Source organism: Athene cunicularia (genome assembly GCF_003259725.1).
Source record: "Athene cunicularia isolate RWA chromosome 26 unlocalized genomic scaffold, athCun1 chr26_part1, whole genome shotgun sequence".
In the NCBI taxonomy this organism is placed as follows: Eukaryota; Metazoa; Chordata; class Aves; order Strigiformes; family Strigidae; genus Athene; species Athene cunicularia.
This window is the reverse complement of record NW_020799136.1, coordinates 208,364-228,856: the sequence shown is the minus strand read 5'-3', so window position 1 is coordinate 228,856 and position 20,493 is coordinate 208,364. Positions and strand designations below refer to the sequence as shown.

The 20,493-nt window shown below is 47.3% G+C and overlaps 4 protein-coding genes across 5 annotated transcripts in view; 3 read left to right on the top strand and 1 right to left on the bottom strand.

Annotated features, from left to right (window-relative positions):
- The window catches only part of LOC113488820 (acidic mammalian chitinase-like), a 9,980-nt gene extending 252 nt beyond the window's left edge, over positions 1–9,728 (top strand). Inside the window, exons 1-11 of one of the 2 annotated variants that reach the window (XM_026864166.1) lie at positions 4,716–4,740; positions 5,321–5,350; positions 6,179–6,380; positions 6,765–6,821; positions 6,927–7,092; positions 7,202–7,326; positions 7,796–7,919; positions 8,054–8,239; positions 8,760–8,879; positions 8,976–9,117; positions 9,442–9,728. In XM_026864166.1, the coding sequence (XP_026719967.1) occupies positions 4,716–4,740; positions 5,321–5,350; positions 6,179–6,380; positions 6,765–6,821; positions 6,927–7,092; positions 7,202–7,326; positions 7,796–7,919; positions 8,054–8,239; positions 8,760–8,879; positions 8,976–9,117; positions 9,442–9,692 (1,428 nt within the window). In that variant the 3' untranslated portion in view covers positions 9,693–9,728. Of the gene's footprint in view, positions 1–4,715; positions 4,741–5,320; positions 5,351–6,178; positions 6,381–6,764; positions 6,822–6,926; positions 7,093–7,201; positions 7,327–7,795; positions 7,920–8,053; positions 8,240–8,759; positions 8,880–8,975; positions 9,118–9,441 lie in introns of those variants that run through there. The other variant, XM_026864165.1, reaches the window with a different exon arrangement.
- LOC113488828 (acidic mammalian chitinase-like) lies at positions 57–1,984 on the top strand. Its single transcript, XM_026864175.1, has 6 exons — positions 57–178; positions 626–734; positions 825–1,010; positions 1,157–1,276; positions 1,373–1,514; positions 1,675–1,984. The coding sequence occupies exons 1-6, from the start codon at positions 57–59 to the stop codon at positions 1,689–1,691; spliced, it is 696 nt and encodes a 231-aa protein (XP_026719976.1). The 3' UTR covers positions 1,692–1,984.
- Positions 9,729–10,230: 502 nt separating the features above from the next.
- On the top strand, positions 10,231–12,666 carry PIFO (primary cilia formation). The gene is made up of 6 exons (XM_026864178.1): positions 10,231–10,249; positions 10,582–10,724; positions 11,008–11,106; positions 11,658–11,791; positions 12,066–12,192; positions 12,598–12,666. Exons 1-6 carry the CDS (start codon positions 10,231–10,233, stop codon positions 12,664–12,666), a joined length of 591 nt encoding a protein of 196 aa, XP_026719979.1.
- A 1,736-nt stretch (positions 12,667–14,402) lies between these two features.
- Positions 14,403–20,265, bottom strand: TAF8 (TATA-box binding protein associated factor 8). Its single transcript, XM_026864174.1, has 7 exons — positions 19,736–20,265; positions 18,915–19,013; positions 18,552–18,614; positions 17,991–18,115; positions 17,539–17,686; positions 16,652–16,794; positions 14,403–16,192 (listed from the first exon to the last, which is right to left on the bottom strand). Exons 1-7 carry the CDS (start codon positions 19,746–19,748, stop codon positions 16,049–16,051), a joined length of 735 nt encoding a protein of 244 aa, XP_026719975.1. The 5' UTR covers positions 19,749–20,265; the 3' UTR covers positions 14,403–16,048.
- Between the last annotated feature and the right edge of the window lie 228 nt (positions 20,266–20,493).

Genomic DNA, 20,493 nt, shown 5'->3' with positions numbered 1-20,493 from the left:
GAAGCCTCAGCCCAGACAGTTCATGGTGAGACCTGTTTCTTGGCATCCCTCAGGAAATGCTGGCAGCCTTTGAGCAGGAAGCCAAACAGGTCAACAAGCCCCGTCTCATGATCACTGCGGCTGTTGCTGCAGGAGTGTCCACCATCGAGGCTGGCTACCAGATTGCTGAGCTTGGAAAGTGAGTAGCAAACCCTCCAGCATCATTCCTCTCACTTAAGTGCTTTTCCTCCAAGCAATTAATGAAATTCAGCCATTATCTGTCAGAACTCAACCTCATCGCATGTGGGGTCCCTACTCCTTGGTGATAGGCAAGAGCGCTACGAGTAGTGCCTGTTTGGTTGGGAAGGGGACACCTCGGGAGGCAGCGTAACAACAGGCTGCTCACAGGCATTGGGGAACATCTCTTGGTTCCCAGAATTCCAGGTGCAATTCCCACTCTGCCTTGACCTCTGCTCTCTCCCTGCACTCCCAAGGTCAGCTCGAGACAAGTGTTGAAGAACCCAGACATCCAAAAAGTGGGGACGTGGCCAGGGATGTGGTGGGGTAAACGGCCAGCGCTAGAGGAACAATCAGCTCTGGGTGACTGAACAGGCCAGGAGACAGACGTGTGCAATGTTCTCCACAGGTACCTGGACTATATCCATGTGATGACTTACGACTTCTATAGCTCCTCGGATGGACGCACCGGAGAGAACAGCCCTCTGTTTGGTGGGAGTAACAGCTACCTCAGTGTTGTAAGTATATTTTGGGAGCCTCTGCCACACTAGTCATCCTCCTGCCTACGCATCCTGGCACAGACTTGAACTGTGGTGGTTGTTTTACAGGATTATGCGATGAACTATTGGAAGAGCAATGGTGCCCCGGCTGAGAAGCTCCTTGTTGGATTCCCAACCTACGGACATAACTTCAACCTCCAAAACCCATCTAACACTGCTGTTGGGGCACCAACAACAGGAGCTGGGCCAGCTGGACCTTACACAAAGCAGGCCGGGCTTTTGGCTTACTACGAGGTATGTGTTCCCTCCCAACTAGGCCACAAGAAAAACACAAACACTTGTCCACTTTCCAGCATGGAATTTTTAATCCGTGTGATATTCCAACTGCCCTTTTCTATGGGGCGCTTGCTAACTTCTCCCTCTCTCCCCTGCTTTCCTAGATCTGCACCTTCCTGGACTCTGGAGCCACCCAGGCTTGGGATGCCCCCCAGGACGTGCCCTACGCTTACAAAGGCAGCGAATGGGTTGGCTATGACAACATCAAGAGCTTCAACATCAAGGTATGCTGGGGTGTGTGGCTGTGCTAATGAGAAGGCAGGAGGCTCTGCACCAGCACATCCTGGGACTAACTGGGATTTCTCCCTGGCACTGAACAGGCTGACTGGCTGAAGAAGAACAACTTTGGAGGTGCCATGGTTTGGACAATTGATCTGGATGACTTCACTGGTACTTTCTGCAAGCAGGGCAAATATCCCCTCATCACCACCCTGAAGAACAGTCTTGGTCTGCAAAACAGCAGTGAGTAACTTAAGTAACATTGGGTTTGTGCTTAATACACCAGCTATAAAAAGCTGATGTGGTCAGAACCTCATGGGAACATGGAAAGAGGGCAGGGAGGATTGTCCATTATAAATATAATCCCTTCCCAAAGGAAACATACCTCCTGCTTTCATTTCAGGGTGCAAGGCCTATTAACCATCCAGTCCTCAAGTTCATGTAGCTCCTAAACATGGAGGTGGATTGGGAGTGTGAACATGAGTTGGCGTAACCACTCAGGTGACTGTGGCAGAAGCGGTTTGTGTGCTGGCAAAGCCATCCACTCTCCACCAACCAGTGTTTGAACATCAAAATTTCTTTGAGAATTAGCATGACAATTTTGTCAATATTAATTGCTCCTGCTACAGCTTGAAGATACCAATCCTATTACAGCAAATGATCCCTCTGATCTTATTGCCTGGAATAAGAATGATTAAATAAAGTGTTCTGTAAAAGCAACAACTCTCGTTTCAACTCATCTTGCTCTTAATATTTTGATGCACCAAGATTCTCTTGTGATACTTACACTTAAATTCAGGAAATAGCCTGAGTGCACAAGTTGTATTTGAAACAACCATAAGATGGCATTTTTTAGGGCTTTATTGATGTGCCAGTGGGGCAGTTAGTGAGAGGGAAACAAAGCAGAGGAAGGGACAGGGCAGATCAGGCTGCACCATGAGAGAGCACACAGAGGAAGAGCACAGTGGTGCCACCAGGACACCGGCTCCACACAGAGCAAGGCCTGTGCATTTGGCCATGAAAAGCATTCTCCTCCTGCAAAAGCTGCCTTCCAAGTGGAACAGTCTTCAAAGGGCCCACAGCCCTCTGCTCTGGCCCTCTGTCAGGCATCAATTACTCCCTGCTGCAGGAACGGTTCAGCTGAGCACGTACCAATTCACAGGCCAAGTCCTGATGTGTCCTACAGCCCCTAAAGTCCTCTCCATGGCCTGAGCAGCAAGAGACCCTCATGCCCCACTGCGGCAGACCGAGGGCAGAATCACAAAATTGTTCTTCCATCTCTCCCAGCAAAGGTTCATTTGAAAAGCATCTTCTTAGAGAAGAGAAATAAGAGGGAGGGATCACTCCTGCTGCTCAGGAGCTTCTGCCCTTCCCTTGTGAAGCAAATGTGTCTTAAAAGTCAGTAAGAGTGTTCTGCTCTTAAACAACAGGGAATCCACCTCAGTAAAAGAAGCTTTGTGATAGCAGCAACAGCAGCCCCGAGTTTCTTACCAGACCCACAGGTAAGAAAAGAGAGATTCCAGAGCTTCTGCCTTGCAGGAATTTGTAGGCTGGGTTTTTCCTTACCTGCACTGATCATCTTTTCAGAAACAGATTCTGCTTGAAAGGCAGAGAAAGAGCTGGAAAACCAGTCAGCTTTTCAGTGTTTGTGACTGGTTGACAATAAAACACAGACAAATCTCGGAGTGTTGGATAGTCACAGATCTCGTAAGGGTTGGGACAGGGCTCTCCAAAACACACGGCTCCATCGCATTCACCTTTACATTTCTCCCCAGCTGAGCCTTCCACAGGGACGTGCCCAATCTCCACAGCAAGGGCAGGGAGAACAAACAACCGCTCTAGAGCAACGGCTCGTGTAGACCGAGGGTGGCAGGGCCAGCCTGGCTAAGGCCTTTGGGGAAAACAGCACTTTTTAGGGAGTTTGCTGAGAGTCAGTGGTCAGACACATCTCCCAGGACATGGCGGCAAGGCTGTGCAAGTGCCGTGCCTGACTCTGACAAACCTCTTGGCCTGAAAAGATGAAAAAGCTTAAGGAAATATCCTGGAGTTTCATCCTAGGAAAGGAACAGCTGGGCACTGCTCAGCTGGAGTCACCATGAAAATCAGGGTTTCCTTTCCATGATCCATCAGAAAAAAGCCCCAGTTGTTGAAGGGCAGACAGAATTAGTTCTACAGATAACAGACCTGCAAGGCTCCAGAGGTCACGGAGGGTGGGATTTTCCACATCTATTCCAAATTTACAGTGTTACTTTATCAAACAAGAAAAACACTGGAAAATTACTCCTTGAAGATGGTCGTCTCTTTCATAATCTGTCATATCTCATCTGGAGCAGGTACAAAACCTCAAGGGTCGGTCTAAGGCATTTTAATCTGCAGGTCAGTGACTTCAGTACCAGCACGTGCTACGGGCAACTTTGAGGCTCTTTTCCAGGCTCCCAGTCAACCAAGTCTGGGTGACCTACAGGGAATTCACCTTCACATCATCTTAACAGGAATGAAGCAGCACCTGAGTGCAGAGCAGCTCTGTGTTTGCCCGCTGTGTTTTCCTCCAACATTTGCACTAGCCCTGACCATGCCTAGTGGGCAAAAGGAAAGAAATCACACCACTCTTCCAACACAGTAATAGCTTTGGGTCTCCACCTGGACTGAAGGTAATACAAAGATGAGGAATATTGCAGCAACTCAAACTGCCTTTTAAAAAATTCCATTCAGGTTTACTTAGAAGAACAATATTGCATCCTGAAAACATCAAACATTTAAGCTAAAACAGATACATTGCTTTTTTAGAAACATCTTTCAGGACAATGATCACAGCCAAGCTGATATAGAATGAAAGATATTCGAGTAATTTCACTCTACGGAGCTTCAGAGAAGCCTAAGGCAGGACACGGGCACTTGGCAAGTGCTCACTGGCAAGTGACAACAAGCTCGGATCGTGTGGGCAAGGGAGGACTCTGTCCACTGGATCCCAAATAACCATTTGCCTACAGCAAGTGAGCCCAGTCCCTGTGTCCCACTGCCGTGAGCCCAGTCCCTACTCAGTCCTGCCTCGCCGCCCGCCCCAGCCAAGGAGACCAAACCCTTGCAAACCACCTCTGGTGTGGCAGTGCCTACCCCCGCTGGGCAGGCACAATGACAGCGCAAGGTTGAACACTTCAGCCATCTATCGCTGCCTAATCGCCAGTGTTGACACAACGCCTGTCGCTGTCAACAACATTTCATCTAATCTTGTTCTCCAACTACCTCTCAGCACCACGACATGGCACAGCCTGATAACAGTGGTGTCTCCAGCTGGAGTGTTAAGGCCCATTGTACTGGTATCATTTTTTTGGTGATACTGATCTTTACCAACATTCATAATATTTATTGATACAAGACTGTTATGGAATGAGAGACGCGTATATAAGCTAGAAACAGGCTGCATGCAATTTCTCCAACGCAAAGATGGCCAAGCTCACTTTGCTTACTGGTAAGTTCTCCTTCCTAACTTCATCCCCCGCCTTTATGGTGAGTATTTGAGGATGTTTTGCTATATTGGGTGGTTATACAAAATGTATTCAGTGTTTAAAATGTTTCATTCTCCTGTGAAAGAGAAGACAGAGCAATTACTTTCAGGAGAAGTACTCAGGTTTTTCAGTACTACCCATGTGGATATTTTGTATTTTAAAAATTAATAGAATTTGTTGTTAAATGAAATTGGAAATTGCTTTTTGATGAAAAAAAAACAGCAAAAATTCCAAATACTGCATTGTGACTTCACTTTCTGTTCCATGTTTCTACAGGGAATCTTTCCGCAACATGTTCCTATTTCCATATGAACACTCAACTGACCCATGCTTGAGAAAACTGATTCTTGAGTGTTCTTTAAAAAAATACAAAAATCTCAAGAAAATTCAGACTATGCTTCTGACGAAATTTTGTTTCAATCTCCACTTCTCTCAGAAAGAACAATGACATGGGGTATAGGTTGTACTGGCTTCAGTCCAGCCCTGCATGAGTGTTTGGTATTGCTCAGTGCCAAGACTAATCCCACACTTTTGTCTTCACAGGTCTGGTCCTCCTGCTGAACGCCCAGATAGGTACGTGCTCTCTACCCCAAACACAACCCTACCAAACCCTTCTCACTTACGGCACAGGCAGGCAACTGGAACAGACTCACTAGCTCTTTCTTTTACAACTCACGGGGAGGAGGAAGGACAGACAGGCAGGCACTCAGCGATGGCGTCTCTGAAGACAAAAGCTTGACCAAGCATGGCTTGCTCAATCTCAAGTGCAAATATGTTGCTTTCTTTAGTGCAGCTTCCTCATAGCAGCCCCTTCCTGCTCAGCTTGAATGAAACATGAGCGCAGGCACTAGCCTGGGCTTTGCAGAACCTTTCAAAGGCAGCTCAAACAGGCGGCACGGCAAACACACAAAGAGCCTCCCACCTCCCCGGCACTTCCCCAGATCCCCTCTGCCTCTCTTCTGCCTTACGTGGCAGCAAAGCAGAAAGATGCAGTTTGGGGAAGAGACCCAGCACTCAGAACCACCCTGAGATTCAGGAGTTTAAGGGTGCAAGAGGCTCCTGGACTGAATCATCTCCCAAAACAAAGTAGGAAGGAAAGAAATCCATTCTTACCCGTGGAGAGGCAGTTCTGAGAGGGATAAGCAACCCTACTTCACCTTCTCGGGACTCCTTACCCTGCATGGAAACACTGCCCAATCGCTGCTGATCAGATCCCATTTACGGAGGTACTAACTCCTACACAGGCTGCCCAGGGCACCGTTCCCTTCCTCTGTGGCCTGAAGGATGCTTGTAGGGAGCAGCATGGCCTCGTGCAGGGAGGCACCTGCTCCTCCTGCATTTCAGAGACGAGTCCTCTCTGCTCTTCCCCCTCCCTACCACATCTCCTCCATTTCTCTGCAGGCTCTGCCTATGTGCTCTCATGTTACTTCACCAACTGGGCCCAATATAGGCCTGGTGTGGCAAAATACATGCCTGACAACATTGACCCATGCCTGTGCACTCACCTGCTATACGCCTTTGCTGGGATGTCCAACAATAAGATCACAACTTATGAGTGGAACGACGAGGAACTTTACAAATCCTTCAACGGCTTGAAGAACCAGTACGTACCCAGGGCAAAGGGCATCACTCATTCTCCCCTTCAGCTCCTGCCCAGCATCTGTTCTGGGCACAATGGCTGAGCCATCCATGGCCAAGGGATGTCAAGGAGAAGAGGCAGATAGTGAAGGGAAGGGAAAGGGAGGGCAGGGCAGCACTGGCTGCCAGCACCAGTCCTTAGAGGATGGTGACAGTGACTCAGTGCACTGCTGACTTGCTCCTCGGGCTTCTCACCATGAGTTCACAGCTTACAGAGGCAGATACTTTCAAGAAAAGATTCTGGAAAGCAAGAGCACTGTGCTTTCTGTTGTTTTGTTGTGTAATGTTGGAAACTGGCAAGATTAAACCATTCCTTGTAGTGCAACATGTTCTTTTTTTCCCTCTGCAGAAACAAAAATCTGAAGACTCTGCTCTCTATTGGAGGATGGAATTTTGGGACAGACAAGTAAGTTCAAACCATCGCCTTCCCATAATGGTTCCCTAGGAAGGGAGTGAGGGGGCAGAAGAGGCACCAACCAAACCTCAACTCTGTCCTGCTCTGCTTCCATAGGTTTTCCACTATGGTTTCCACTCCCGAGAACCGCCAGACCTTCATCAAGTCTGTCATCAAATTCCTGCGCCAGTACCAGTTTGATGGGCTGGACATTGACTGGGAGTACCCCGGCTCCAGGGGCAGCCCAGCCCAGGACAAGGCTCTCTTTACCGTCCTGGTGAAGGTAGGTCAAAACAAAAGCGTTTGCTCAAGCCCTCTGCTCTGCACAGCCCTGGCTGTGAAGCCTCAGCCCAGACAGTCCATGGTGAGACCTGTTTCTTGGCATCCCTCAGGAAATGCTGGCAGCCTTTGAGCAGGAAGCCAAACAGGTCAACAAGCCCCGTCTCCTGGTCACTGCAGCCGTTGCTGCAGGAGTGTCCACCATCGAGGCTGGCTACCAGATTGCTGAGCTTGGAAAGTGAGTAGCAAACCCTCCATGATCTTTCCTGTCACTTATGTGCTCCTCCACCAAGAAATTAAGGGAAATTCAGCCATTACCTGTCAGAACTCAACCTCATTGCATGTGGGGTCCCTACTCCTTGGCATTAGGCAAGAGCGCTATCAGTAATGCCTGTTTGGTTGGGAAGGGGACACCTCGGGAGGCAGCGTAACAACAGGCTGCTCACAGGCATTGGGGAACATCTCTTGGTTCCTATAATTCCCGGTGCAGTTCCCACTCTGCCTTGACCTCTGCCTCCCTCCTCTGAGGAGAGAATGGGCTCCAGCACTCCCAAGGTCAGCTCGAGACAAGTGTTGAAGAACCCAGACATCCAAAAAGTGGGGACGTGGCCAGGGATGTGGTGGGGTAAACGGCCAGCGCTAGAGGAACAATCAGCTCTGGGTGACTGAGCAGGCCAGGAGACAGACGTGTGCAATGTTCTCCACAGGTACCTGGACTACTTCCACGTGATGACTTACGACTTCCACGGCTCCTGGGACAGTACCACTGGGGAGAACAGCCCTCTGTACAAAGGCCCAACTGACACAGGTGACTACATCTACTTCAATGTGGTAAGTATATCTTGCGAGCCTGTGTCACAAATCTCAGGTCTGTGATCACACCCATGATCAAACCAGAAGTTTAGAAATTCATCATCCTGCCTATAACTCTTGGCACAGACTTGAACAGTATTGCTTTCTTAAAGGATTATGCTATGAATTATTGGAAGAGCAATGGTGCCCCAGCTGAGAAACTCGTTGTTGGATTCCCAACATATGGAAATACCTTCACACTGCGAAACCCATCTGAGAATGGTCTTGGAGCACCAGCATCAGGAGCTGGGCCAGCTGGACCTTACACACAGGAGGCTGGGGAACTGGCTTACTTTGAGGTAAGTGTATTCTGACCGCATTAATTTTTTCAAATAATTTTAAGGAAGGCACCCATGGAGCTTTCTGAATGGCTACAGACACAAAACTGCCCACAAAATTGCAGCAAAGTGAACTAAAATAGTACAGAGAATCCGTGCCAGAAAAAAAATGTCTTATTCATAAACTGAATATCATTATGCAGTTTAGCAGCAAGGGTTTGATACAGCTAAATAGGCCTTTCTGAAATATAAAAATGATTCCTCCAATACAGTAAGAGAAATTACTAATATTATATTCAGTGTCCATAAGGCAAGGAGTGAAAAAGAGATGTTGTACTTGACCCTTTCCCAGTAGTATCTAATGTGTCCAAGTAAACCTTGGAAATACTTAAGCTCATTCCACAAAATCTAATAAAATTTACTTAATCTCAAGGACCAGATAAATGACACAAAACTAGAGAATAAAGTCAAGGTAATGGCAGAGCTTGGACTAACCCATCTTTATGATAATAAAATTCCACCTCTTGGTCCTTCTCCCCAGATCTGCACTCTGTTGAATTCTGGAGCCACCGAGGTTTGGGATGCCCCCCAGGACGTGCCCTACGCTTACAAAGGCAGCGAATGGGTTGGCTATGACAACATCAAGAGCTTCAACATCAAGGTATGCTGGGGTGTGTGGCTGTGCTAATGAGAAGGCAGGAGGCTCTGCCCCAGCACATCCTGGGACTAACTGGGATTTCTCCCTGGCACTGAACAGGTTGACTGGCTGAAGAAGAACAACTTTGGAGGTGCCATGGTTTGGTCCCTGGACATGGACGACTTCACTGGCACTTTCTGCAAGGAAGGCAAATATCCCCTGATCACCACCCTGAAGAAGGGTCTTGGTCTGCAAAACAATGGTGAGTAGCTCAAGTACCATGTGCTTCTTGGCTTCAGAGACCCACAAACATTGGCCTCTGGAACCTTGGGGGATAAGGACTTGCTATGGAAGCCACAACTAGATATTAGCCTGGAAAGATCCCTTCACTCTATATCCCTCGGGATAAAAGAGGGAGATTGTGACTTGGACCAGGGTGCAGATGTCTCAAAGGCCTGGTGTGAGCCAGGCCAGACTTTGGGAGAACACACTAATAGCTGGTCCCGCCACTAAAGGGCCTGTGGAGGGAGGGGACAGCTGAGAGACTGTCAACACAGAAGTGAGCCCTTTCCTGATTTTATTTCAGACTGCGTGCCGCCAGCTCATCCCAATCCTCCTGTCACTGGAGCTCCCTCTACTACAGGTGGAAGTGGAAGTGGGAGTGGGAGTGGGGGCTCTGGTGTTAGTGACTTCTGTGCTGGCAAGGCCAACGGCATCTATGCAGACCCAACCAACAAGAGAAACTTCTACAACTGTGTCAATGGTGAAACCTTCATGGAGAGCTGTGAAGAAGGCCTCGTCTTTGATGCCAGCTGCTCCTGCTGCAACTGGCCATGAAGATCCCAATATTTTAACAGCAAACAGACCCCTCTGATCTAATTGCATGGAATCAGAATGATTAAATAAAGTGCTCTGCAAAAGCAACAAGCCTCCCTGTTTTAACTAATCTCATTCCTAATACTCCGATGTTCCCTGATTCTCTCATGATACTCACGCTTGTGCTCAGGGAAGGGCCTGAATCCACAAGCTGGACTTAATTCCAGTATGGCATCTTCCAGGGGTTTCTCAGTGCCCTACCATGACAGTCAGGCACCCGGAAAAGGACAGAGAGCAGACGACAAACAGGTCAGACTATGCCACAAGAGAGATCACAGAGAAGGGTCCTGACAGCACAACCTGTAGACTGCCTCCCCAGAGACCTCCCCATACTGGCTTACAGTGTGGAAACAGCACAATCCACAGAGACTTTATTAATCCTCCTCTTTTCCCTGCACCCTCCAGGCGCTGCCATTGGCAGCATTCCTTCCTGCACTCCCTGTTCCGTGTCTATAGCAACTGGAGTACACACAGATGCTGACTGCTCTGGCAGGGCAGCATGGCAGCAGAGCCGAGAGGTGAGTCATGCGAGGTGCTCGCACCCAGGGGCTGAAGGCATGAGGGTTTTCCTTCTTGTGATGCTCCCTGGTGGCATCACGCTTCCCCAGCAACCTTCCCCACAACCGGGCTGCTAGGCTACTCTTTGCTCAGGCTGGGGGAGAAGAAGCCTTTGTGACAGGAGGAAACAGGCATCCAAAGGGCAGACCCCTCACAAACATCCAGGGTCAGGGGAAATTCCCATCTGGGAGATAAGGGAATGGTTGGCCTCAGGAAGAGGGCAGCAGGCACTTAAGAAGGAAGAAAAGCAGCAAGTGGTCATCTCCACTGATGGCATTTCCTGGTCTCACAGATGTGCAGAAGCGGATCTCATTTGGGTCATGTCAAGAGCGGAAAATATTCCCTCTCCACCACGCCTCAGACAGGCTGGGAATCCAGCTGGTAGCCATCAGAGGAGACCCTTTGCTTGGGCCTGGCTGTTACCTGAGTCGAGAGGTAAGTTGCTCAGTTTTCATGCTCAGAGCTTTTCCCTCACACAAGACAAAGTACTCCTGCCCTGCAAACCCATTTTACAAGGTCTCCACATATACCTAGAAAAAGAAATTCCCTTGCGCTTCCAAATGTACCAGCCCTCAAAGCTCCAGCTGCCCTAGCGCTCTGCATTATTGAGAAAGTAATTAATAGGAATAATGTCTGCTGCTCGTGTACTTCTGCCCTTCCCCTGATGGAAATGGTGTCTTAAAAATGTCAGAAACACACTTCTGCTTTTGAATCGCAGAGAAGCAGCCTCAGATACTCTTTGGAAAACCGACCACTGAGCAAGAAAGGCTATGTGATAGGAGCGAGAACAGCCCAGCGTTTTCTACCAGAGCCACAGGTAAGAAAATCACACTTCAGAGCGGCAGAGCTGCAGCTTTACAAGAATTTGAAGGCTGTTCACAACAGAGACTATCAGCGTATCACATTTGCTGGGGCTGCCTCCAACTTAATATATACGGTAGCTACAGATCTCCTTACAGGCAGTCTAGTGGGAGGTGTTGAGCCTGGAGACCCATGACTGATTGTCTGAGCTCTGGCAACATCAACACATGCATTTGTGTAGACACATTCCTTCGTATCACATACACACACATGTGAATGTACATACTGAGGTGAAATCGGGGAGGGAGCTCAGCTATACCACCTGAACAAACACACAGTTTTCTGGCCCAGCTCTTCTAGAATAACATTATAATAGGAGACATCACGGGACACACTGGGTAAGGAGTGGGGAGTGCATAATTCACTTGTTCTGATGGTTTCTACACTATCAAGAGCAGCCAAAACATGCACTGAACAGCAGGTCAGTAATGCCCAGCTGGCTGCTGATCAGAGCATGTAGGAAAGGTTTGCAGAACAAAACCTATATTGAAATTTTCTCTCTTGCAGACTGTGACTCCCAGCCCAGCAACGTACCAGTCATTCTGGAAGAAAGAGAGAAAATGCCAGCCAGCCTATGCTCCATTTTCCATTAAGACACCACGGTTTCCAGATAAGCCTTCAGATAAAGATTTTTTCCCTGGGTAATGTAACTAATTTTCTTACACTTTTAATAATAAGCAGGAGTACTAGCAGAGAGAAATACAAAGACAAAATGGGAGATAGGTAACTGAGTTCCCAGTAATGGTTTTTTATCTTCAAAAAGCTCCCCTACTTCAGTCTTTAACTTAGCATGATGACTAGAATACCACAACATGCATTTATCCCATGGATCAAGGTGGTGCTGGTAAATTCCAATATTACAAACACCATACACCAGCTCCAGAAAATGAGGTCTTTTGTGCCTGTTTTCTTTAGACCTGGAACATATGAAGCAGGCAAGCAGTTAAACAAAAAAATCACTTGGCCGATGAAGTTTGGGTCTCCAGACTGGTCTTCAGTGCCAGCACCACCAAAGAGGATGCTAAAAATGGAGGTGCAGAAGGTAAGCACAGCAGTAAGGGGATGTTATTCCTTGCTCAACGCTTCTGACAAAAGAAATTATTACTTCAACACCTTTGCACTATTCCCTCACTGGTCTGCTGGGTACGGGGCTCTACTAGCCCTGGGGCACGAGATACAAAGTGATTTTCTATGAGCAAATGCTGGTTTGCAAAAACAGTTAACAGTCCTTCAAAAAAAAAAAAAACCAAACCCTTCTGTTAAGAAATTTGCTCTGGAAGTTTCCATCCACAGAGAACCAGGGCACAGACTTCCCTGTGTAGCTCTTGCTGACAAGAAAACCTTTTTTGATTTCAAACACAGGTTAAGGTTCTCGACACCATCTCGCGTCACCCCGCCCTTTTCTGAAGCGATTGTCGTCTCTAACGGATTGTTCGTTGCCTTTTAGATGACCATAGACAAAGAATTCAGGAAACACCAGGACCGAGTGGCCTACCTGAGTTTATACTACAGCTGAGGAGCCCGCAGTCCCCCCAGCGGCAGCCGGGCAGCTCAGGCCTCATCTCCACTTCCCACCCACACGTCAGCACTACCCTGCCGCTCCAAATAAAACTATTTGAAAAAGAGCCACGTCTTGCCCCTCGTTGTGCTTCTCTGGTGTCCTGTCGGGTGTCTGCTGCCTCTGCGGGTGCTCAGGTGCCGCACAGCACCCCTCAGTGCTCCCCTGACGCCTCGGCCCAGGCGGGGCTGGCGGCCATTTTCTCTTGGTCGCCATGGGAACACCTCACTGTCCTCCCCGACTCGGCTTCCCTTGCCACAAGGGACATTTCTCCCCAAAATCCAGCAGAGAGGAGCCGAACTAACAAAGCTAGAGGGCAGCTCAGCTGCCGCCCCATCTCCTCAGCACCGAGAGCAACCACCACCACCTTCTCCTCAGCTGCCCACCCGCCTTCCCCGGCCTCCTCATCACCATCTTACCTCCAGCAGACATTCCTGGCTGGGCCCAGGGGTTCCCCCACAGCCCGAGGAGAGCTGAGAAATGTGAGGGTGTACGTGGCATAGCCTCAGGTATGTTCGGAGAGAGCGTAACAGCTTTGTGCACAGGCAGCACACAGCAAACATCCCAGGGAAGAGGCTGTGCTGGGGCACCTCAGAGCAGATGGCCTGCAGGACCTACGTTTGCATTACTAGTTTTTTTCCCTACTGACATGAAGATATTCCCAAGTAAGGAGAAAGCAACATGATAATTAAGAATCTGGCCACAAAAATAAATCCAGTTCTGAAACAGAAAGGTGCTGGTATTCATCACCAGTTGTTTCTGTAATGTACAAGTCGGACCCTAGGGATTTCTAGAAATGTTTACAATCCCTCCCACACAGACTTCATCTGTCTGATCACAAGTTTGATTCCATCTCAGGGGAAAACTAAGAGCAGGCAACATTAATTCTCAGCACCAAGTACCAGTTGCAACGCAGGCTTTCAAATTTTCTGGGGTCTGTTTAGCTATTTCTTTAGCAAATTTCACCCGTAGCCCAATTTCAGCTACAAAACCAAAACGCATTCTTCCAATTTCCCCCATTTTTCGGTCTTCGAGTGCTCTCACATATGCACAACAGCTGCTCACAACCTGTCTTTTCGAGGCACGTTGGCCCCTTCCCTCCCAACCACAAGAGCCTGCTTTGTAGTTGCAGCTGTCAAAAAGGGATGTATTTGCTGATTTGCAGTTGCCCCTTTTGGTGCAATCTTTTGAAGAAGGGGCTACGACTCACTGGAAATTGTACTGTCCTAAAACCTGGGTTTTATGGTTGTTTAAGGCTTCACCTTCGTATTCATGGCTGATATTGCATACTTCACCTCCATCTGTCTTGGTTTTTTAATCAAGAGAAAAATAAATGTGCAAGAGAAGATGTAAGAGAAAGTAAGCAGTTACTATGATTCTGCAGTCCTCAACCACGTGTTCCACCTGTGACTGGAGAAACCTTCTACTCGAGCTTTTGTAAAACAGGTGGTATTTCAAAAGGCACTTTGTCCTCACTGAACGTATTTCTAATGAACCAAAGTGTTTGCTGGAACATTCCCAACCTTCTCAGCTATCAAGTGTTGTTGTGGAGAAAGGAAGAGATGCAGAGTGAAGGACAAGACTTCCTACCGCTTGTAGACCCCACCGAAAACACACTCAAGACTTCACTCAAGTGCTTTTCCACTGCTGAAATTTTAAGGACTCAGCCAGTTTTGCTTGTAGGAGATAAAATTTCTTTTATTATGAACATAAAAATTATTATTTTCCATCTACATTTTTCCCCTACCCAGCGAGGGATTTTCTCATTACGAAAAATGCTTAATCCAAGTAAAAAAAGATAAAAATTTTTATATATACATACATACATACACCACGTCTCTGTACATTTGTTATTCTGTACAACCAAGGCACCAGCAGAAGTGACAATGGCACATACAGGATTTTTTTGCTAGAGATGTCATTTCAAATTGTTTGGCAGGAACACCTCCGTTCTCACTGAAAAAATTACTCCTTTTTATCTTCCTCCTCCCTGGGCAACAGGGGAAGAGGAAGGCCTGGAAGGATGCCTTAACTAACAGAGGTGAACATGTACACGCATAACTCTGATCTCCACGGCGACTGCAACAGACTGCTGGAATTCAGCTACCACTCTAAGAAACCACCACCTGCCTGACAGTCTGTAGCAGACAATCTTTGCTGCCTCTCCAGCACATTTTCATCCAGAAGAGATGCTTGGGAGACCGGACCAAACTACAGGAATCTTTTGTCAAAGAAATTTAACCCCTATTTTGCCTAAGGAAAGGTTGAAGGAAAATTAAAGCAAAGCCCTACAGAACCAGCTCACAATCACAATACTCCCCATCACCAGCCATTTTCACTGCTGAAAGTAAAAGTCTTCTGCTCTGGAGAAATGAAGGAAAAAAAAAAAAAAAAAGAGCAACTTCTGTTGATAAAAGCCTATATTTGAGAATGGACAAAATAAAAAAGTGCGATCAATAGCATGGCATCCTGGACTGCAATCAATACAGCTTTATTTCACATTCCAAGTTTTTCAGCAGCATATTTCAAAACAGCTGGTGAAGGAGTGAACTCTCAGAGGAGTTGTGCTGTGTTGAAACTAACAATAGAACTGAAAAATAGCCTGAAGCAGCTGTTAAGTCTTGCCATTCATACTGCTAAAAAATAACCTCAAAGCAGAACAGGGTAAACACCACACTTAGCGCTTTTAAGTCAGAAGTGCAGCTGCAGTCAAAAAAAGTGAGAATAAAATGCCATTTTAGCTCTGTATTTACACTTCACTCTCTTACCAACACATCAGACGCCTTCAGTTTATAAAAGAAAAGTCTGTTTGCTTTTACCTGCCAAGAATCCAAAGAAATAAACCTCTCTGGGATTTTTCTGTCTCTGTTAATACATGCTCCTTAGATTATAAGGCCAGGCAGGGTTGATTGCAGAAGTTTCTTTTCTAGCCTGCCAGACAGCCACAAGCGAATTATGCCTTTGTATTCTGCAGAGCCTGCTGGGAAGCAATGAGCAGCAACAACCTTCCGTGTCCCCTGTCTCTTCAGAGAGTAAATCCTGCCGACAGTGAGAACAAACCAAAGTAAACGAGACAATTCCCGTCTGTAACCCGGCGGCCTTCAACGCTTTTTAAGGCAATTGACCATTGACCGTTCCAAGTCAGCAGGAGAGCGCAGGGGAAAGATGGTGCATTGCAAACCAGGATGAGAGTGTAGTTCACTAAGCAGAGAGAGATCATACTTCTGCTTCTGCCACTCAGATCACCTCTCCTTGTCTTGCTCCATGTCTCTCACTCACAGCAGTGGAGGTGAATCCCCCATCAGGTTTCTCTTCCTCTGAGCAGACAGCTGGGGAGGCCTCACTTCTTTCTGCGGATCTTGGGCTTTTTCACTGGCCTGAGGTAGGGATTGTCTATCACATTTTCCTCCCCGTTCCGACTGCCTGACAAGGAGGTGTTCTGCTGTAACACTGAAGCGTTCTCCTTTTCAGGTCCTGAATCATCCTGCCACATTAAAAAAAAAAACAAACAACCAAACAACAAAAGCATAAACAACCAAAGTTAGGCTAAATAAGGCTTAGAAGTTCAAACCATGTAGCCTATAGGTAAAACAGATAATCAACAGCCAAGATAAAGAGCAGCACACAAAGAGCTGCATTAAAGGTGAGCTCTCCTGATTTCTAACCCAAGAAGATCCCCTTTGGGAACAGTGTGGGATCCTCTCCCCTAACACTGAAATGAAGGTTGTACTGAAAGCTCATGATCCAACCTCATTTTGCTTTGCACCCTGCAGAAGTTAAAGAACCATGACAATGTTTAGTCATTTACACCTGGTAAAATGCAACCCACTCTGCCATTTTCCACCCACAGTGCCCAGCTGCAAGGAAGACAGTCAAAGAACCAGGTTTCATAAGTTTAAGTAAGTCAGGCCCAAGAGACCTTGATCTCTCAGGCTGGGCGTACCGTGCTCATGTGCAGGGGGAGGTTCTCAGTGTCTGTCTGGTCGTCTTGCTCAGATGAATCTGTTTCTTCCATTTGCTGCATTTCCAGCTCAGAGGGGAGAAGAGCTGTCAGGTAGGGTACAGTGAAAGGCCTGGCAGCAATCACTAGCGTTAGGGAAAAGAACACAATCAGCAAGCTAGGAGAAGACTCCTCAAGTCAGAGATTCTGAAGCACAAAGCCAAGCAGTTTCTTAAGACCAAACACTTTCACTGGTTCTGGTTTTAAACACACACACTCTTTACCTGCTCCTCCCAGGGATCAGGAATGAACTATGCTATTCCTAGAAGATGGCAGTCTTTAATTTCCTGTTTTCTGAGGCCAAGTACACAGCATTCTACTAACACAAAAAAATTCTTCCTGGCCTCCATGAACGTTCAATTATCTCACAGGTTGAAGCATCACTTAGTCCCCCTTAAGATAACACTGACATCTGTGCTGCCAGCGAGCCCTGGGAAGGTGGGAATTCTCATCACTGCTTTGCAGACAGAGAAACAGGAGAACCCTCACTGCCTACCACAAACATGTAAGAGAGGAGAAGCTACTTGTTTAGAAGTTATAAGAGGGGCAGAGACAGAATTGGGATGAGCTTTGAATTTTGCACCTATCAGCCAAGGCCTTTTCCACCATCAGAAGAAAATGAGCCTTTGATGATGATGGAAGTCTACCATTTGGCTGGTTTTCATCCCCATTTCAAATAGAAAATTCCCCATTTCCCAGCCTTCCAGTGCCTCAGAAGGGCAAACACAATGCGATAATTCAGTGCACACCTCCCGCAGTAGCAAGAACCCTAACGGAGTGTATACTCAGACAGCTGTCATTTACAGCACAAAGTGTCCTAGGTAACTCACATGGGAACGTGCTGACATCATCTTTGAAAAGACTCTGCGTTTCTCCCGTCTTCGCCATGAAACGTGTGAGAGCTCTTTCTACATCGCGCCGTTGCGATGCTGCCTTTTCCCGCAGGACTTGATAATCAGATACTGGCTCCCGGTATGTCTGTGGAGCAGGGAGGAAAAAAACACACCACCATTAGTCGATGCCATGCAGAGAACTGAAGTTCAAAACACTGCTAGGACGCAGATGCTACAGGCGAGCACTGACCTTCAACATGCACAGATTTTCAGAGAGCTACAGATGTCAATCAGCCAGAAATCTACAGCAAGGGCAACCCATAAACAATTAAGCCAGGAGAAGTTTTGGATAAACAGTACCAGCACTGCAGTAAAAATACTTAGACACCACTCCTGGTGTCATTGACTTCAAACAGCCCCAAATGGCATAAAAATCTTTTTTCACTCACTGGTGTCTTGATGTAAGTGTGAGGATCTGGAAACTCAGGGAAATGGCCAGGAATGTGGGATGGATGGGGCTTGTTCTGTCCAGCTGTCAGAGCTTTGGGAGTCACGGGCTGGTTTGTCACAGGAGCTACAGTTAAAAAACATGCACATATACAAATCAGGAGCTCCATTCTGCCAAGAGTTAGGCATCAAGCGCTAGCTTATACTGAGCTGTGACCTGTGTCTCCAGGTCCCACAAAGGGGACAAGAGCACAGCCCATGAACAATCGTTTCAGGTTGTGTTTGGCATCCCAGAAGGGAACACGAATTACTTGATCCCTCTCTCCTACGCAAGAACAAAACCACCCTGAGGATTCTCGTGTGCAGTGAGGATGCTGAAGCAAAGGCAACTGATTCGGCAGAGGGTACCTTCCTTCACCTACTACACAAGTCATTACAGGAGTCCTTAACACAAACTGCACTTCCAGGAGCACTGGAAAAGCAGAAGCTCTGGATGCCAGCAGAGAGGAATGCTCTATTATTTCTAATTTCCTGTATAAGGAGAGAAAGGATTTCCCACATACGAGCAGTGATGACCATCCTCTGGGAGCGCTTGGCGTACGCAGGAAGCGTTTCAACATTGAACCCTGAAACACAAAAGAGAAAACAGAAATCACACCAAGAGTTTATCCTGTCAAAAAATCCCTTCTCAGGCTTCACCAGAATTCTTCCACAGGCTCCAAATTACGTGAGAAAGAAAATCACACACTCTCTATATATCCATACTGCATCGGCAGCAGCGATATCTGAGTGCCCAGAAGAGTGGGCATCACATCACACACACACACACTCCAGAAACACAGGGGACAGATTTTCCTATACACACAGCACACCCAAATCTTCTATAATCAGGCAGCTGGAATTAGTGGGACCAGCCAACTACTCACCCATTTCCACTAGAGTAACCACTATATCAGAGAGCGTAGGCTGTGTTCTGGCTGTGTGTTCACAGTAGGACTTTGCACTCCTTCCAATTTCAGAAATATCTGGGAGGAGAAAAAGACACCACCAATATTTGATTCTGACGGTGACCACATATTTGTATCAGCCCAACCGTAGCTTCAGAGATGTGAATTTTTAGCAAATTTAGCCAGGAATGAAAAATAGCTCCTGGAATCCAGTGTCTTACAGCCTGTGTATTTAAAGCATGTGCAAAGTACAGAGACATTAAAGATCAAACTCAGATGTCTTCCACAAATGCAAAAGGTAAATCTACATCACAAGCATGAAAAAATAAAAAACTCGATCATCTACTGGTTTCAGAAAAATGTGTAACCTGAGATCCTAGGCACAGCACCCAGAAAAGCAGAAGAGCTGCCAAAAACGGGCTCTTCTACAGGCTTAACTAACCCAATGTCTGGAACTCTGTTATTTCTCTATTTATTCCGGCAGCATCTCAATACGTGGTGCTTATCAGGATACCTAATGAGTATCTAATGAGTACTCTCTGAGTAAGATATATAAGCATCTCTGAGTTTGGACAAACATCTCATGCTCACGGAAGTCTGTGACTCTAGGGCTGTGCTGTAGCCTTCCGCTTTTGCTAACATCATTAACACAAGATAACAAAAGTGGAAAAAAAAAACCCAAAAAAACAAAAAAAGAAAAAAAGAAAAGAAAAGGTGAAGGCCAACTTGACAACTGAGGAACAAGAAACTTCAGGGGACGAGCGTGAGTTTGCTGGACGCTCACAAAGCTGGATACTCACAGCTTTGTAACATCTCCGTCAGCGTCTCCACCGCCGCCTTCTCCGCGCTCTCGAACCCGGCTTCGGTGAGCAGGGAGCTGACCACCACCTGCAGAGTCCTCCTCCGAGCCAGGTAGTAGTTATCCGCAGGCGTAGTGGCATGTTTGCTGCCCGACCTCTGCGGACACAGACACCCCCCCAGCCCTGCAATGAGAGCTCAGGGAATCGAAGTTTCCAGAGCTCGGGGAGGGCAGCGAGGCCTGAGCTCTGCTGGCCCCAGGGGAAGGGCAAGGGCATCCCAGGCTGCGGGGCACTGCCCTGGGACGGGCCCTGGGACACAGCGGAGGATGGAAGGCAGGGGTGCCTGTCCCCCACTGCACGCATGCACATGTACATACGCATGTACACACACACATACATACATGTACGTATGCATACACACATATACACACACAGATCTACATATATACGTCTATATACATGCACACACATATATACATGTATACATACATACATACATACACACACACACACACACGGCGCTTCAGGCACCACCCAAGGCCGAACGTGCCTGTCCCCCACTGCACGCATGCACATGTACATAGGCATGTACATACACATACATACATGTACGTATGCATACACACATACACACACAGATCTACATATATACGTCTATATACATGCACACACATATATACATGTATACATACATACATGCACACATATATACATGTATACACACACATACACACACACACACACACACACACACACAC

Excerpts from the sequence above, each read along its gene's own strand:
- LOC113488828 (XM_026864175.1), top strand. The coding sequence starts at position 57 with ATGCTGGCAGCCTTTGAGCAGGAAGCCAAACAGGTCAACAAGCCCCGT. Across the intron at positions 179-625 it reads CAGATTGCTGAGCTTGGAAA|GTACCTGGACTATATCCATG; the intron begins GTGAGTAGCAAA and ends TGTTCTCCACAG. Across the intron at positions 735-824 it reads GTAACAGCTACCTCAGTGTT|GATTATGCGATGAACTATTG; the intron begins GTAAGTATATTT and ends GTTGTTTTACAG.
- PIFO (XM_026864178.1), top strand. Across the intron at positions 10,725-11,007 it reads GCTGTTACCTGAGTCGAGAG|AGAAGCAGCCTCAGATACTC; the intron begins GTAAGTTGCTCA and ends TTTGAATCGCAG. Across the intron at positions 11,792-12,065 it reads GATAAAGATTTTTTCCCTGG|ACCTGGAACATATGAAGCAG; the intron begins GTAATGTAACTA and ends TGTTTTCTTTAG.
- TAF8 (XM_026864174.1), bottom strand. Across the intron at positions 18,615-18,914 it reads GGTTACTCTAGTGGAAATGG|GGTTCAATGTTGAAACGCTT; the intron begins GTGAGTAGTTGG and ends TTTGTGTTTCAG. Across the intron at positions 18,116-18,551 it reads GAGGATGGTCATCACTGCTC|CTCCTGTGACAAACCAGCCC; the intron begins GTATGTGGGAAA and ends TTTTAACTGTAG.